This window comes from Marmota monax, unplaced genomic scaffold (genome assembly GCF_021218885.2).
Source record: "Marmota monax isolate L192 unplaced genomic scaffold, Marmota_monax_Labrador192_F-V1.1 WCK01_AAM20220418_F8-fsc00129, whole genome shotgun sequence".
Lineage (NCBI taxonomy): Eukaryota > Metazoa > Chordata > Mammalia > Rodentia > Sciuridae > Marmota > Marmota monax.
In genome coordinates this window covers 1622393-1639804 of record NW_026693811.1, presented here as the reverse complement: position 1 = coordinate 1639804, position 17412 = coordinate 1622393, and the positions used below count along the sequence as shown (strand labels likewise).

Genomic DNA, 17412 nt, shown 5'->3' with positions numbered 1-17412 from the left:
TCTTGGTGGGATCTGGAAGGAAAAGTTTACCATAGAGACCACACATTGTATTGAGTGTTTTATGCCATGGTTTTTCAATATTTCTTTACCTTTTCTACTCACCTCCTTTATAACCTCTACCTCTGCCCAAAAGAGCTTGTCTAAGCTGTTTTGATCCCTAAGGACTTTTCCCTTTTGTTTAAGTTGCTTTTCACATCTGCTGCATGGTCTCCATGTGTTCAATCAGTTGTATTGTATTTAACAATGCAGGTCTTATATTTATTTCTTTTATCTGAAGCTGAAGACAATAATGCTTTATTCATGAACTTAAGTAAAGAAATTTCTATGCGGAGATTGCAGTTTTACATGCAAGGATTGGCTTTGATAGATATCTTGAAGAATTAATTATGAAGCCCATTGGGAAATGTTTATTTTTAGATTTTATTAGAATAGCTAATATAACATGGATCCCTTCCTTTTGACAGGCTGAAATCCAACAAAAATATTTAATAGTCTATTGCTTAGTTTCATAATCTTGAGAGGCTGTGAGGTTTGTTTCCAAATAAAGAACAGTGGAAGTCTGAAAACCCATTTCATGAACTAATTAGTACGTGATTTAAGCTTTAATATCCTTGTTTCAAATAGGATTAATTGATCTTTCCCGCACTTTCACTCTACAAGTGAGACACTATGTGTGTAAAGAGGCGCTGTCATTCTTCAGTAACCAGGTCTTCCTCTTTGATGCTCTGGGCCCTCAGGCATTCGTGCCCTGACCTACCAGGAAGTGCAATGGCTTCCTGGCCAGTTTCTCAGCTCTCACCAATTCATTATCCACCTCTTGATTTTGTTTTTCCAGTTCCTTGCACTGGAATTTCTCTTTCCCTGTCCTTGTAAAAGAAACAAAGTATTCTGACTGATTATGTTGGCCCATTTGAGTGATTCTTCTTTTGATAATTCCATGAAATTATTAATTTATTTTTAAATTTTGCATCGTAAAAGCATAGGGAGATGAACCAGGGTGTGGGAATTAGAGCAGCAGCCAGGCTGCTGTACTGTGTAATAGTCTTTACATTGTGTTCAGTTCATGCCAGACTTGACCTTATACTATTTCCTGGTGAACATGATAGTGTTCCATATTTCTCTCTGCTCTTAGGAGCAACTGCAGTGGTTATTTTGATTCTAGATAAAAGAAATAGTTGATCTGTTAACCTTCTCTGCTGTTTGGGGCAGCGATGGTGTCAGTGGTAATATGTGTGTATGTGTTACAGGGACCACCAAGGTAGGGATTAGAACTTTCTGAAACTGTAAGAATGGTAGCCTTAAAGAAGACTTGAAGGAAATTAAAAGGCAGAACATAGGTTTCTCTCCCTTTAAAATGTAACTGGAATTTTTGGGTTGATGAATAAAGAAGGAAGAGGAGGACAAGTTCAGCTATAAGATTGGTTATAGCACTGATCTCTTTTTTTTTTTTTTAAGTTATGTCCACACATAATACCTTTATTTTATTTTTATGTGGTGCTGTGGATTGAACCCAGTGCCTCATACATGCTGGGCAAGTGCTCTACCACTGAGCTGTAACCCCAGCCCCCTACGGCCCTATTCTTAATCCTATCCTTAATAGGAAGGAAATGACACAATAGAATTTTAAATGACAAGTCTTCAGTTTTTTTGTCTTTGCTGAATAAAAGTCTACAACAATGTACCTGATTACTAATATTATTTTGGTTTACATGTGGCTAATTTTGCTTTTCCTATAAAGGACTTTATTTATACAGAAGAGATTAGTCCGTGTGGCACTGGATGGGGGGTTATATGATAGAGAGGGAAATAGAATTACCCTGTGTGCAGTTGCCTTGTGCCTGCTGTTGATCCTAATTTTTGGTGCCAGGTACTATGGGGTCTTCCTGGCAGGATGGAAGCACCAGTGCTCTCTATGGATAGTGCTCTGTATGTGCTATCCACACGCAAGTTCTTCCTCCCTGACTGCTCCCCACATAGGAGGTGCTCCCTGAGCACTACCTCACACAGGAAGTCCTCCCGAGTGCTAATAAATGTTTTTCCTGTTAGTGTCACACCACTCAACTAGAGAATACAAGGGGTCATCCATTTACTCACATTTATTTACTGACTTGGTTTTCTATCAGTTTTGGCTTGCAAATTAAGCCCAGATAAACGAAGAAAACTGAACTTGTTAATTTTACCCGCCTGGGAAACAAAAATGTAGCCTGCTTACTTGACCTAAACCAAGGAAATTAGGCTGGAGAAGGCTGAGACGGACTCCTAGGCTCTTTGGGGAGAATGAGTATTTAACTATGGCCATCTAGCCACAGGTTTCCTAATTTGATGGAATGTGTTTAAGCTTCATCCATAGGGGTCTTTTCAAATCCCAGTGCAGCTGAGGGATTTTGAGAGTCAGTAAATAAAAGAATACCCATCAATGAAAAAAAAGTTTGAGGTTGTTTGGTTTAAGTTTACCATTTGTTTTCTCAAAGCACAGAGTTCAACTACAAAGTGTAATTGCTTTAAATTTATCAAGTTCTCAAGTTGTAAAGACCTGTCAGTATTTGCATTTCAGTCCAGGAGTGAGGGTTTAATTCTTCACTGTTTTAAGATAAGCCTTCCTGACATGCTAACTCTAATTAATGTTCAGATGTATGTGCTATAACTTTAAAAAGTCATGGGGAATTAATTCTTTCTAAAAATTCTGCATCAGGTCAATTATTATTAAATTTAGTTTTAACCAATACATAAAACATGCAAGTAGTACATATCAATGGGGTAACATGGTGCTTTGATACGCATATGTTATGTAATGTTTTTAATCAGGTTAAATATATTTCTCTCAAGTATTTACCAACCTTTATGGAAAAATCTTTCAAAATTACTTTCTTCTAGGTTTCTGAATTGTACAGTTTATTATTGTTATCAATAGAGAACCTACTGGGCAACAGAACATCAGAACTTCTTGCCCCTATGTAATTATAAGTCAGTATCCATTGATAAATCTTTTCCATCTCTTCCTCACCCACACTCTCCCCATCTGGTGGAAACCACCATTCCACTCTCCACCTCTATGAAATCAACACAGGTGTCAAAAAGACACCTGCACTCCCATATTTGTTGCAGGACTATTCATAGTGATTAAGAAATGGAAACAAACAACATATCCATCAGTTGATGAAAGGATAAAGAGAATGTATTACATGTACTGGCAGCTATAAAAAGAATGAAATCCTGTCATTTCCAACAACATGGATGGGACTAGAGATCGTCCTGTTAAATGAAATAAGTCAGGCACAGTAAGACACATACTTAACTTCTCTTGAGACTTAGTAAAGTCTTTAATAACTTCTCCAGGTCTTCTCCTTGGTGTCAAGGTAATTTTTCCCTCCAGTAGTGGGAATCTAACACAGGCTCTGGCACATGTGAGACCATGTGCTTTCCCACTGTGCTACATTCCCAGCCCTTCATACCAGTGATTGTTTCATCCGCCAAGAGCTGCAGCCAACATCCTAGGTTCAATTGTGAATATCCATGTGTCTTGTGCCCTGGGATAGGGTCTCAGAAACTAATCAAAGGAGACTTGAGAGAAAATTTAGTCTTTTCAGGTTCTGCCTATAGCTACAAGTTCTCTCTGATAGACAGAGGCTAGGGCAGGAAGGCCAATGTGGGTGCTACTTCCCAGCACCTTAATGATGTGAGAAATGGGGAAGGGTTATATAAATGCAGGTAGCAATTTGGTGACTTCAGGGAAGAATCACAGACCTTTGTGGTGGCAAACCTTGGAGCCTGAGGTACCACCCAGGGCAGAGCAAGAGACAGGGCTTAGTCCTTAGTTTTATCTGGAAAGCAGAGCCTTTAACCCTTAGAAAAAGGGCAGCAATATGGGGAAAGCATATGAGTTCAACTGCTCATTAAAGGCGTGAAGTCAATAGATTGCTCAGATGTGTTCTCAGGCTGCTTTCATTTCTGAACTAAGCAACACTGATATTTCCAGTTCAAGTTCAGCCTGACATACATGCACATTGACTATTTGTAATCCCTTTTTGCTACTCTCCTTCTAAAAAAGACAATCATCTCCTTAAATAGTGCTTGGACTCATGATATCTTTAGCAAGGACCTTAGGCAGTGAGAAGAAGAATGTGGAAAGTATAGGACTAGAAGAAATGGTTGTATGTCTAAATTGCTGAGACCTCAGTGTATTGAGTTAGTGTGGAATTAAGCTGATCATGGCAGAAAGTAGGTAGAGAACTAGGACTCTGCTGTAGGTAACTGAGGTTATTAACGAGGTAAATGAAGGCTATTTATTACAAGTGGTCTGCTTTACAAATTTTTCCTTTTGGGATGGAATTTGCCTTTTCTATGTCTAGTTTTCTTGTCTATGGTAGTAAAAAGCCAAGCTACAAGATTTGAAATTTCTGTTGAACTATTAATTTTAATTTTATATATTCAAACTATTAATATGCATTATGCCCTTGGGTTAGGTGAAAAAAAAAATCCTATTCTAGTGTAAAATTGCTGAGCAGTGGCTGTGAGGACACTTTGCATTGTGCTTGCTTCCATCTCAAGCTGAGCCATTTAACTTCCTCAAAATTCACACGTGGCATCGGGTTGGAGAAATGTGGTTTCGTCCTATTGGTTCACAAATAATTTTCTGGTTTGGGTACAGCTTCAGGCATTCTTCCTAGGTGGCTGCTGATAATAAAATCACACTAAGATCTTGGTTGCTTTGTAAAAGTTGGAGTGATGTCTATGAGGCCCTGGAAGGTTTCCAACTATACACCATTCTCACAGGGGTTAAATTTCACAAGGGTGGCCAGAACTAGAGACAGCATGCCTGTGACTCCTACCCAGATGTCTCAATGAAGCCATGTGCTTGTCCTACAAGGCAGAGTCATCCTTTTTTGAGGATCTGGATTAAATTCGAGCTTCCTTACACTTGAAGACCAATTTTTTTTTTCGAGTCCTCTTAACAAAATGATCAGCAATTTTTAACCAAATGTTCTTCAGAATTTGAAAACCTTTTCAAAATTCTAGTGATTTCTAAATTGCTGTGTATTAAGATATTATCATGTGACATCATGCAAGTTAATGTTTGAATCTTAGAAGATGTCGTCATTAAAACGTGAATAAATTAATTTTATATAAATGTAGTCACATTTAAGGTGCACATAAAGAATTATCTGAGTAAAACCCTGTTATTTCATGTTGAAGGAGAGAGGTGGGTTTCAGTAGAAAGAAGAGATCTTTAATATGTAAATAAAAATTTAACATCAAAATAACTGAAGATAATCTGTATTTATACCTTGGTTTTATTTTGGAGGGCATACAGCCTCAGAGTGGTGCTTGAATCCCTTACCTTTAGCACTCTGAACACTCCTGGCCTTTATTTTGCAGCAGTCTCTGGTCCCAGCGCACCCCATGGCCCCTCCCAGTCCCAGCACCACCAGCAGTAATAACAACAGTAGCAGCAGTAGCAACTCAGGATGGGATCAGCTAAGCAAAACGAACCTCTACATCCGAGGCTTGCCCCCCAACACCACCGACCAGGACCTGGTGAAGCTCTGTCAACCGTAAGTATAGTTTCTCTTGTTTTAGCTGCTAAATATTTCCTTGATTCTATTATAGATGATAATAATTGTGTCACTGGAGAATTTCATAGGACAAATCTGTAAATGCTCAGATTTGCAACAAGGAAATGGGTTTCCAAGTTTTAAGTCCTTGGACACTTGCTCGATATTACCATCAGCAGAATGCCTATGTAACAAAATAAATTGGAGCATTTTCTCACTAGAATTTCACTCTGTGGGCGTATGAGAGATAAAACATGAATTTTAAACTATTTTATGCTTAGATCCTTTTTAGGAGTGCTCATTCTTTCATGAGAGCCCCTCTAGGTACCAGTCTATCTCATAAGAGAAACTTCAGCTTTTATTTCTGAGAAAGGTAGTTAACCATCTAAGCTCCTCCTCAATGTGAGTCAAACTCTTAATTGCTGCTGGGACAACATTAGTCACTCTTCATGAGCACCTGTAGTTCTGTGTCCCAGTTGTTCACCCTGTCTCTTTGGGAATAAGAACTTACTTCCATTTCCTTAATCTTATGAAGAAATGTGTGCGTGTGCATAAACTTCCAAAGTAAATTTGCATTATATGCTAATGTTGTTGATGGATAGAATATAAATGTGCTACTTTGCTGCAATTACATTAACTCAGCTAAGTAAGAAAGCACTAATTTAAACTAAGGAGCCAGAAGCACCATATAGTGCAAAGATCATTGTATAAAGACTGAACGCATCAAATCACATTGAGCAATAAATGCCTACACAGATAACAGCACTTTTTTATTTATCCTAAGACAGTAATGGTCCTTTACAAAAGAAATTTTACATAATTGAAGATAAAGACTATTACGAGAGAATCTTTCCCTTCAAAACATCCCCATTTTGAAATATTGACAGCATCTCATTTCTCTCCTGTCCTGAGTACAATTCAGATCATTACTTTTCTTCTTTTTCTTTTCCTTTCCTTTTTTTTTGGGGGGGGGTGGTGGTGGTGGAGGAGGAGTTTAAAAATAACTTGAGCAGTATTTCCAAACTGGAACTAAAAGTAACATCTGGCCTTCTATAAGGAGGTGATAGTGGTTTTGCTTTGTTTTGTTTTGAGAGAGAAAGGGTGATGGCCCTTTAGGTCCTGGAGAGCTTTCTAGAAAGCCATCACTCTCAGCCTTCCCTCTGTTCCCTTCCTATGTCCCCCTTTTTGATCATCCCTCTTGGACTTGGGCTTCAGCCCTTGGCTTTCAGGGCAGTGAGTGAGTGCCCTGCACTGGGGTCTGCTCTGAAAGCAAGTCCAGCTTTTGGGTTTTGTTGTGCCTGGCCAGAGGCAACAGGAACCCTGCCAAGCACTCCCTGCCCTATTGCAGCTGTTCAAGACCACAAATAGGCCTTTTGCTATCTTTTCTGCTGTTGGCCTTTCACTGGCGCCTTCTTATGCTTCTGCAGCATAATTACAGGTAGATATAGCGCCATGAAGTCTAAGGAACTAAAAATGTAACTTCGTAAGAAACAAAAGAATGAAGCTAACTCTCAAACTCTTGAGGTATAAGAGAGGGGGAGAGGATTTCAAAAGATTGATTGTCTCTCAGCTGGTTTTGAATTATGTAAGGTGAGTGATGACATCAAGGAGACAGTTAACTAACCATAAAATAACACAGTAATGTGATGGTTTATATACAGTAACTACGTACTTGAAAAATCAAGCCAGCAATTTTTTATCAAATCATTATATTCCAAACATAGTAGAACATTTTATCATTTTTTTCTAGAATATTGATTCCTTTTTTGTTGTTAGTCTCTTCAATGTGTATGATTTTTTTGCACATGTGTAAATATTAACTCTCTTTGCTAGTATCAGTATCAGCAATAACTGTTTGCCACCCTCACTCCCTCCTGTCATCTGCAAAGGGAGGCTTTTGTAGAAGTCCTGGGTTGGATATTAAACTCTGATAATAGTTTTTTTTTTAAATATGCATTGTACAGAGGCAAGACATAGAATAATAGGGGAAACTATCTCAGAATCTGCTAGAAGCTTCATCCCATTTAACAAAGAATCTAATAAATACCAGATTTGACTTGCTGACAATTTTGTGTCTTAGAATATAGAGAAAATAAAAGAGGGCATTCCTGTTCTGGACTTAATTGCTTCCAATAAAAAATAGCTAGCTGGTGATATGGAAGTGAAAAGACCTTATGGGAAAGTGACTCATTCTAGTGCTTCAAAAATCAACTGGACATAATTAGGGATTTTAGAAAAGTGGGTATCAGAGACTTCTCGGAAAAGATAGTTGTAAATTCATTCTTCAGAAAAAAGAGAAAAACATGTTAGAATTAAGAAAACAACAATTTAATTAAAATTGACCTGATAAGGCTGAATTGGGGGCAGGGGGAGGCAACGATGAAAGTAATGATTTGGCTCTGCCAGAGGCTTGGCTCTTTTATTATTTATTTATTTATTTTGGGGGAGGGGACATAATACCTTTATTTTATTTATTTTTATGTGGTGCCGGGGATTGAACCCAATGCCTCACACATGCTAGGCAAGCGTTCTACCACTGAGCCACAACCCTGGCCAGAAACTTGGCTCTTTTAAAGGGTTATCTAACAGAGTTGGGAAAATCTTTACAATAGTCACCTGGTTCCATACCAAAAAAAAAAAAAAAAAAAAAAAATTGCATCAAGTCCAAGGATTAGTAAAACATGAATATTCTTTAAGAAAAAAAAAAAGGAGAGAAAAGCAATATTTTTTAAATGCTCTGCTTGGAGTAAAACATAGAGGTGCTAGAATGTTAGAAGAAAGGACAGTGAACAGGCAGGTGTTGTGGGGAAAAATCAGCCTCCCATGCTCAGAGACTAATGGCACTGGAAAGTGTAGGCCACCGTGCTGAAGAGGAGGGGACCTGGCAGTGGGAGCTTATGTGGAAGGTCCCCAGCTTAGCTCAGGAGACCTGGACAAGGACCAAACTGGTGACAGTGATAATGATCAGAAACTGTGGATTTAAAGCAGATAAATTTTCTAGGAATGCTTGATGAGAGAAGCCAAGCTCTGGTTAGCTTCTAAATTGTGAAATGTGTATGGGAAACCTGGGAATCTCATGACTGCTCCAGGCTGTTGCAACTTTGTTCCCCATTTCTGTTCAAAAAGATGACATCAGTGCTGGTAACCAGCAAGTTTAGGAGGTGGAGTGGTGTGGGTAGCAGAAAGGAATAATCTACTCTACCTTGACCCTCAAGTATTCTTAATTCTCCTCATTCTCTGAAATCGAGCCAAGTATATACTGCTTAACTGTGACTGTAACTGTATTGTCATTATAAGTGTTTTTTTGATATAATATCTCTCCCATCCAGGCTCCTCAGGCAAATTCCTTTTTAGACAGAAGAGTTTAGGGCCCTTTTGCTTCTGTTTTCTTGCCACCTTACCCATTGGTATTTTGTCTACATGTTCTCAGTTAAAACTACACTGGAATCATAAATGTCCCTTTATTTTCTCTAATTTTGTTTGTTTGCTTTAACTGGTATCCACCTCTCCTCAACTCTTTGGCCTCTTAATTTCTGTTTCCTTGGCTGTTTATTCTGTAGGATCATCCTCTCAGAGGGCCGTTCTCTACTCTTTCCAATTATCTACACATTTTCCACTTGAATATTTAATTTGAACCTCAAACTCATCATTATCTCCTTCCTCCCCAAACTGTCATTTTCCCAAATTTACTCTTCTCAGTATGAAGCTTTAGAGCAATGATTGAACACTTTCTACTGACCCTTAGTCTCCAAGTCCTGAAGGTTCTTTAAAAAAAAAAAAAATTATTTTTCGTTGGTTCATTATAATTATACATAATAGTGGGATACCTTGTTACCTTTTTGTACATGCATACAATAGAAAAATATAATTTGGTCAAATTTTCTTTTTCACTGACAGAAGACTGGGGCCTCCTTCCTTGCTCCCTATAGTGTGACAGGAGGGGGCCATTTGCTCTGGCTGCCACCTCTCCTCAGGAGTCTTCCCATTTCCCAGCCTCCATCTGCAAGCCAAATTCAAGCTCTCCTGCCTCCTCCAGGCTTGAGCCACACTAATAACCCTGCTTCTTATTATCTTACTTATTTAGTGTGTATCACCACCTCACACAGTTCTGTTCTCCAAGGGCTTATGACGTTATTTAGCAGCATGTCTGTGGCTGTATATAAGGCTAACACCATGTCATGTTCTCAGACTTCTCACTTGGCTTTTAAAATCATCATGGTCAGTGTTGATAATTTTCAGATTCCCATGTTATCTACCACAGTGCTCAGCAAGTACCTACTTATCGGATAGCCTATAAAATGGGTCAAATGATGCTTTTATGGATAGGTTGTGATCAGGAATCAAATTCAGGTTGAGTATCCCTTATCCAGTGCTCAGGACCAGAAGTATTTTAGATATTTTCAGATTCTGAAATATTTTCATGTGTAATGAGATATCTTGGGAATATGACCAGATCTAAGCATAAAATTCATTTGTGTTTCATGTACGCCTTATACACTTAATATGAAGTTACTTTTGTACGGTGTGTTTAGTGCCCTTGTGTTTTGACTTTGACCCATCGCATAAGGCGAGGAGTTTTCTACTTGTGGTGTCATGTCAGTGCTCAAAAAGTTTTGGATTTGAATTTTGGAGTAAGGATGCTCAACCTGTAAAATAAGTGAAAGAGCTGGTCTTCTGCCTAGAACAGAATTGTCACTGAACAAATAATCTTTCTTTGCATCCCAAAATCCTAACTCCTAGAAAAAGCTTAAATATATTTAATACCACATTTAAAACTAAGGAGAAAAGACCCCACTAGATTCTGAGCATGTAACCCACCATGATTCATTCCTTTTTATAATGATTACTGTGGCATGGGTAATCTTAGATTGTTGAAATTCCCTTTTTTCGAAGACTTTTAAAACAGTGTTTGTGCACAAGGTTTGGTCCACAAGTCTTCCTTATTTGCAGTGGGAGTCCCAGGTTGAAAGTCTCTGTCGGCTAAGTCTGGGTAGCTTAAAGATTATCAGGGCATCAACATCCTATGAGAAGGTCCAGACAGCTCAGGGTTTGGACAACTTGTTTTTAAGGAAGAACATTCTATGGATATTAGAACAAGAAGTGTTTCTTTCTATACCCATTTTGTACAATACCTCTTCCTAAACAGTTGGTTAAATAGTTTCTTTCATTCAGTAGATTTCTAATTTGTTTCAACGTGCATTAAAACATATGATTATAATATAAATATGAAATTAAATCTAGCTTGTGGTATGACTATTACTAAATGAAAATAAATATTTTGGAAATATACCCAGTTTCCCTGGTTGTAAATATCCAATACATTTTTATTTCCTACCCCTTGGTTTTCTGTTCTCTGCAAGTTTTCCTTATTATTTTGACTACACCCCAGATCTTAAAAGGTGGCACAGAAAAGCAAGACAGGTCAACAGAGGTAGACAGAAACAACTATAATTTCCAACAGAATAAAGTGAATGTTTTTATCTGTGGCATTCCGTGAGAAACCTAAGGAAAGCTGTGTTAACCTTGATGTGAGGAGACCACCAGGGTAGCTTTCAGGGAGGAGACATACCCTAACCTTAAAGACAAGGATAATTTCACATGGGTGAGGTGGAACTACTGCTGTTCATCAGGTATCAAGAAGAGCCCCCAGAGGTGTGGGAAAGCTTGAAAACCAAAAAAAAAAAAAAAAAGCCTGAGGGCCCTTTGGTGTGAAGCTGGTGTTCGGCCTTTGGTTGGCCAAGACTTGAGGTGACTGGAGTTGGAGGTGGTGGGTGTGGAGGACAGAGGTGAGACAGAGATTGGGAATGTTGCCAACACCTTGAATAGAAAGTGAGTGGCAAGAAATCTAGAATTTCTTCTTTATTAACAGAAAGGAAGTTAGGTGTTGGAGTGGCAGAGAAGCATAATCAAGTGCCCCACCCTCCTCTTGCGATAATTCTGAGCACTGTAGGAAGCTTGGCCTGGGGAAGGAGAGGATTCTCTGAGGATGGAGAGGATGTGCCCCGGCCCAGGGCTGTGGAAGGAGGGGACTGGAACGGTGCTGGTGCAGGGTGTCTTGGAGATGGCAATGTCAATACCCAAGCCTAATTTAAAACCACCATAAGATTTGAGCTCCGAATGAAGAGAAAGCTTGAGTTCACCAACAGAGAATACAGGAAAGGCGTGGCCCAGGGGGTCCTCTCCTGGACCTGCAGCCCCAACCTCTTGCTTGGGCTGCCCAGAGGCAGCTCTGTTCACGGAACCCACAGAAGAGGCCCAGACAACCAAATGCTGTTCTGGAACCACTTGTTCCTTTGTTGAGTGCTAAATTTAAGGATATGTTTACCTGTCGATCATTTGAAGAAATAACTAACAGGAAAATGGACAACTTAATGTGATTGTGCTTTCTTGACCTCTATTATTACCTGTAACTCTAAGATTGCTTCAGCAGTCTCTGCTGAAAGGTGATTCCCCTCCTCCCTGGAATTAAGTGGCCTCCCTTTTTATTCCAAAATGATTAGTCTACTGCTACAGCCCCTGCTTTATAGTGACAAATAAAAACAAATGACAATATTGTAGTCATTGGAATTTTCAGGATTTTAGAATGCATTTTTCAAGAGTACTGATGACCATATCCAGTGAATTTTTATTTCTTAGATTTCTTTGAAAGACAGAGAAAGAAGAAGAAACGTTAACATAAATGTACTGGAAAATAGTTATTCCCTTATTAACTTTTTTTTTAAAAGTTTCTGTTTAGAAAAGTACTCTTTAGCCTTTTGAGTGTTTGTTCTTTATTGATCTAAAAGATTCTCAATACATAAAATACTAACAACAATAGTTTTTGGAGCATGGCTTGCTAGCATAATGGAATAATACATAATAAATAACACAATGAGGACTTAGACCAAGAAACTTGAGCATTTTGCTGAAAAGTATGATCTAAGATGTGGAGTTTTCAGATTTTGTCTCATCCTTTTAAAAAGAAATGCCAATCTATTAAGTCAAAATGTTGAGTCACTAATTGTAATTTAACTCTCTCCTTCTGAACAGTATTCCAATAAGGTTCCATGTAGTTGAAAAGCCCAACATAAAACAAATTTGAGATTGAGGAAAATACACAATCTTTATGATTTTCCCCCCCAAAAAATAGACTCCAGAGCAGAGTTGAGTGCTTCTCGGAATGCCCCCCTGTTCATCACTTGGGTGGGTCATGCTATTATATTCTTGTTCGTGTCAGTTGCTTCACTTCCCTTTTGGTATGGAAGAATTCTGGCACGTTAAGAAATGCTTTTTGTACTGTGGATCTTTGACATACCAAGATATAATCCGAAGACATTTGGAAATCCCAAAATTTCACAAAAATAATTTTAGCATCCAAAGAAAGAAAGAAAAATCCCCATGCAATAAATACCTGCTTTTCAATAAAAAGCCATCTCACTTAGGCCTTTGTTTATTCTTTCTTCAGTTTTCTCCTTGGAATCATCAGTTTGATTTTTAGAGTGTAGTCAGTTCTCAAAAATCAACACAGTATCGAATCCTTGAGAGCTGCCTCGTACAAATGCAGAGTAAAAGCTTATTGAAATATGGATGCTGGGTGACGGGCTGTGCTTCTTCCCTGGCTGCATGGCTCCCTTCCCTCTGCTGAGAGTGCCTATGATCCAAACAAACGCTGCAGCAAAATTTAAATAACTGTGGGTCAGGGACTTTCAGTATCATCATGAGTAAGTAGCTGAAACCTCAAATATTAATTATTGCTGAGTACCTATTGTATGTATGCATTAGGTATTTTGGCAGGAAATCTCTGTTATGTCTTATTTTCTAATTTATCCACTGGTAAACATGGGTGTTAAGATGTTTGGCCAACCCTCTTTACTGCGCGTCGGCCTTTTTCTTTAGCATGTCATTTTGTTATTCCTAGACATGATATAGAGCCATTCTTCCCTGTCATGCCCAAATACTGCACAGGTGGCTGGCAAGCTAATTTTAATATTTGCCTCAGCTCAAGCTAGTTGGGAAGCCAGCACTGAAAACAATGATCACAACCACATGAATTTTTTTAATAATTATTCTTTCCCGTTTGAGTGCGATGTTGTTACTATATATCCATTAGAAGAAACTTGAATTTCTATAGCAGCACCTTGGGGATGTTTAACCTTCACATGAAGTTAAAGGCAGTGTCATCAGGAAAAAAAGCCTCTAATATCTTTGGCAGTTGTGCTGGTTTTGTTTAGAATTTCCCTATTGGGTTACTATGAATTTCAGAAATTTAAAACCTCTCCCTTAACTTTTCTCCATATTTAGTACATAATACATGTGTAGGAGAGGAGGATGGGGAGGGATTGGTCAGCGAGTACAAAGTTACAGGTAGGAGGAATGAGTTCTAGTGTTAGTCATACAATAGGATGGCTGCCCTTAACAGTGTTGTATATTTCAAAATAGCTAGAAAAGATGTTTTGAACTTTCTCCCCACAAAGTCATGATAAATATGATGGATATGCCAATTACTCTGATTTGGTCATTATACAATGTAAATATGTATTGAAATAATATTACACTGTACCCTGAAAATGATCAAAATTAAAATTTTGAAAATGCTTGTTAAAAAGTCCCATGTTGTGTATGAATGCCTAAAATAATGCTGGCAGCTACAAGCCTGGTACGGTGAGTGGTGCATGCCTGTGATCCCAGCAACCCAGGAGGCTGAAGCAGGAGGATCACAAGTTCCAGGCCAGCCTCAGCAACTTAGTGAGACTGTCTCAAAAGAAAAGAAAAAGCTGGGTACGTAGTTCAGTGATAGAGCACTCCTGGGTTCTATCCATGACACCAAAAACAAGAAAGAAAGAAAAATAGCCAATATAATCAAAAGCTCAAAGTAGAGGCAGGAGAAAAGAGGAGAATTCCATCTTTATTGATGACTCACCGAGTAATCCCTTTTTAGTGTACCTGGTCACTGAAGCTCAGCTCCAGGTTAACTATTTAATGTGTTACACCCTAAGATTACACAGTACAAAGAAGGTATTTGTAATTTGTCATTTGCTTGATGCCTGAGGGGTGTTGTGCCTAGATAAAAAGAAACAATTTTAAAGAAACATTCTTTTGGAGATCATTGACAAATCCTATCACTACTTTAGAAAATAATGGGCATGTAGAAGCATTATAATTTTCTATGAAAGTAAGCCTGATTAAAAGAGAAGACCAAGCTACTTTTGGGGAGAAGAAAGTGGTGAATCCATTTTTATCTAATTTAACAAATACTTATTAAGCACTATGACAGTGATTTTGCTAGATGCTATACTATAGGACACATTTCCTGCCTTCAGGGAATTTCTTGTCTTGTGTAGAAGGTAAACTTCATACATAATGTATAGCAGAATACAAGAGAGACAAAGGATAACCAAGATTGCGAAGTGACTACATGTGTTGGGGCAGGTAGCAGAAAAGCTTGGCATTTGCGTCTTCAGGATGGAGGGGACAGGCAGGTCCAGGACTGAAGATAAGACTAGTTTGGCTTCCAGCCTTGTGTGATATTTTTTGGAGTCCTAAGGTAGTGTATCTTTAGCATCAGAGGAAGTCTTGTACTTCACCAAGAAGATAGGTGAGAAGACTTCCTCAGGGTTTGCCCTTGACTGATAAGGACTGAAGGGGGGGTGCATCCAAGGAGGAAGATGATTCACAGATGACTATAAAACTCAAGTCTAGGAAACTGGGAGTTTGGTATCATTAACAGATATGGAAATCAAAAAAAAAGAGCTTATTTTTATTCTTGCCTGGAAATTTTCATCCACTCTCAGGGGAAACTTTTCAAATTGAGTGCCTGTTTGCTTTATGAGCTTGTGTACTTTTGGTGTGGCTATTAAACGGAAAGAAGTAATGCATCAATTCCAGACTGGTGAATCTTCATTGCAGAGAGGAGACTAGTCATTAAACATTGTTTGTCAGCTGGAATACACAACCTATTTATTTATTACTCACTGATCTTTTACAGTGTATTAGAAACCTTCTGTTGAGGTAGTCTTTGTGGTCAGCAGTTATAAGACCTATGTATTTCTCCAACACTTTATTTCCTTGAATTTTTTTAGTAGAGTTGTAGGGTGTTTATGTTTTTTGAAAGTTGGTTTTTGATTAATAAATTGCTTTGCCACTCCCTCGATGAGGATCATTTGGCTTCAGAATGTAGACTTTGGAGAAGAGATTTTTGTAAGTGAGCCATGGGACTGAGTGGGAGGAAAGGAGGATGCGTTTCCATAAATGGGGTATCTAGAATTAGCGAGGAAGTGGACTCATAACACAAACAGTGCCAACCAAGCTCGTGGCTCTGCCAGGGAACGTGGACTCTCTCTGTCTCCTCCTGGCTGTCTGTGTCCTCGCTGACCTGGCCATACCAGGATTAAACTTCTCTAAATTGCTTATAGGGCCAGGACCACTTTCTTTTCTCATTTTTTCTTTATCCTGTAGAGTCTTCCTGCCTCTATTTAAAGTGTCATGTGCCCCTGAATAGGAGATCAATGTTTTTATGAACATCGGCATTTACATGTACAGTTTTGAATTTACACATTTATAAAGGACACTTTTTTTTTTATAGTATAAGGACTGTTTACTATAAGGACTGTTTCTTTAAATATGGAACAAAGAGTCAGTCACTTTGGTCCTAGAAACAAATTGATCCTGTTAACCCATTTGGACAGGAACCCCAATCTTTGCCAAAGATCTTTTCCCAAAATGTTTCATCTTCTCCAAATCCAGGCCAAAAATTATGAAATTATAGTCCCTATCCCTTAGTATAAAGCATAGCTTTTTTTCTAATGCTTGTCTACATCAATGTCTGTGTGAACCTTGTCAGATAATATGGTCAGCAGGTTCCGCATCCATAGATTCAACCAATAGCAGATTGAAAATTATCTGAAGAAAAAATTTCCATCTGTACAAAAATGTACTTTTTCTCTTTTAATTGTTCCCTAAACAATACATTAAGCAACTACTTATACAAGATTTACATCGTATTAAGCATATAAGTCAAGATGATGTGAAGTATACAGAAGGATGGACATTGTTGTTTTCGAATACTCAGCCATTTTTTATAAGGAATTTGAGCACCTGTGGATTTAGGTATTGAACCAGTGACCCCACTGTAATGAGAAAGGATTATGTTGGGTTTCTTAGATTTCCCCCTACTATCTCTTTATTCATTTCTTTAGTTTAAATTTGATACCATGCAATTAGCTGTTAAAAGCCATATTTATTAATTTTGGCTCCATTTTTTTAAGCAAAAGTATTTGAGCATTATTAAAAAGTTTTATTGAACTTTCTTCATCTCTGTGATGAATTATAGAACTTTACATCTCTAGTCAACTGGCTGTTAGTGTGGAGCTCTCACCAGGATTAAACTGTGCATGGGTTCTGAGTCAGACTGTTGAGAGACGCCTGAAGAGAGTCAGCATGACATGTGATGGTGCTGAACAACACGGGCTTGGCGCTCTCCACATGGCTCTTCTCAGGCTATTTTTTCCAACCTCTTTGTTCCATAGCTCCTCCCCTGTAAAGCCAGGGCAATAAGAGCATCTGCAGCACAGGGGTGTTTTGTAGGGACTAGATGGGTCAGCATGAAGTGCTGCAAACATTTCCCGGCACATATTCTTGTCACCACTGTCGAGTGTTTTTAAAAGCTTCCTATTCGATTCTGATAGTCAGTCCCAGTAATAGCTTATTATGTTTGAGTCCTTTTGTGTTATAATTGAGAACACCGAGGCTCAGAGAAGGTTAAATAACCTCCTTGGAGTCACAGAATTAGGAAGTGGCAGGCCTGGGACAGACTCCCTGTGTTCTGAAACACCCACCTGTCTTGATTTACCTCTTTACCTTTCTCCAGTAGGTGAACCTCTGC

At 38.6% G+C, this 17412-nt stretch overlaps 1 protein-coding gene across 7 annotated transcripts in view; it reads left to right on the top strand.

Annotated features, from left to right (window-relative positions):
• Positions 1 to 17412, top strand: part of Rbms1 (RNA binding motif single stranded interacting protein 1) — a 207649-nt gene that overhangs the window by 112042 nt on the left and 78195 nt on the right. For 5 of the 7 annotated variants that reach the window (XM_046462251.2, XM_046462253.2, XM_046462255.2 and 2 more), the window contains exon 2: positions 5377 to 5552. In XM_046462251.2, coding sequence (XP_046318207.1) covers positions 5377 to 5552 — 176 coding nt within the window. The remainder of the gene's footprint in view (positions 1 to 5376; positions 5553 to 17412) is intronic. The other 2 variants (XM_046462252.2, XM_046462254.2) reach the window with 1 other exon arrangement.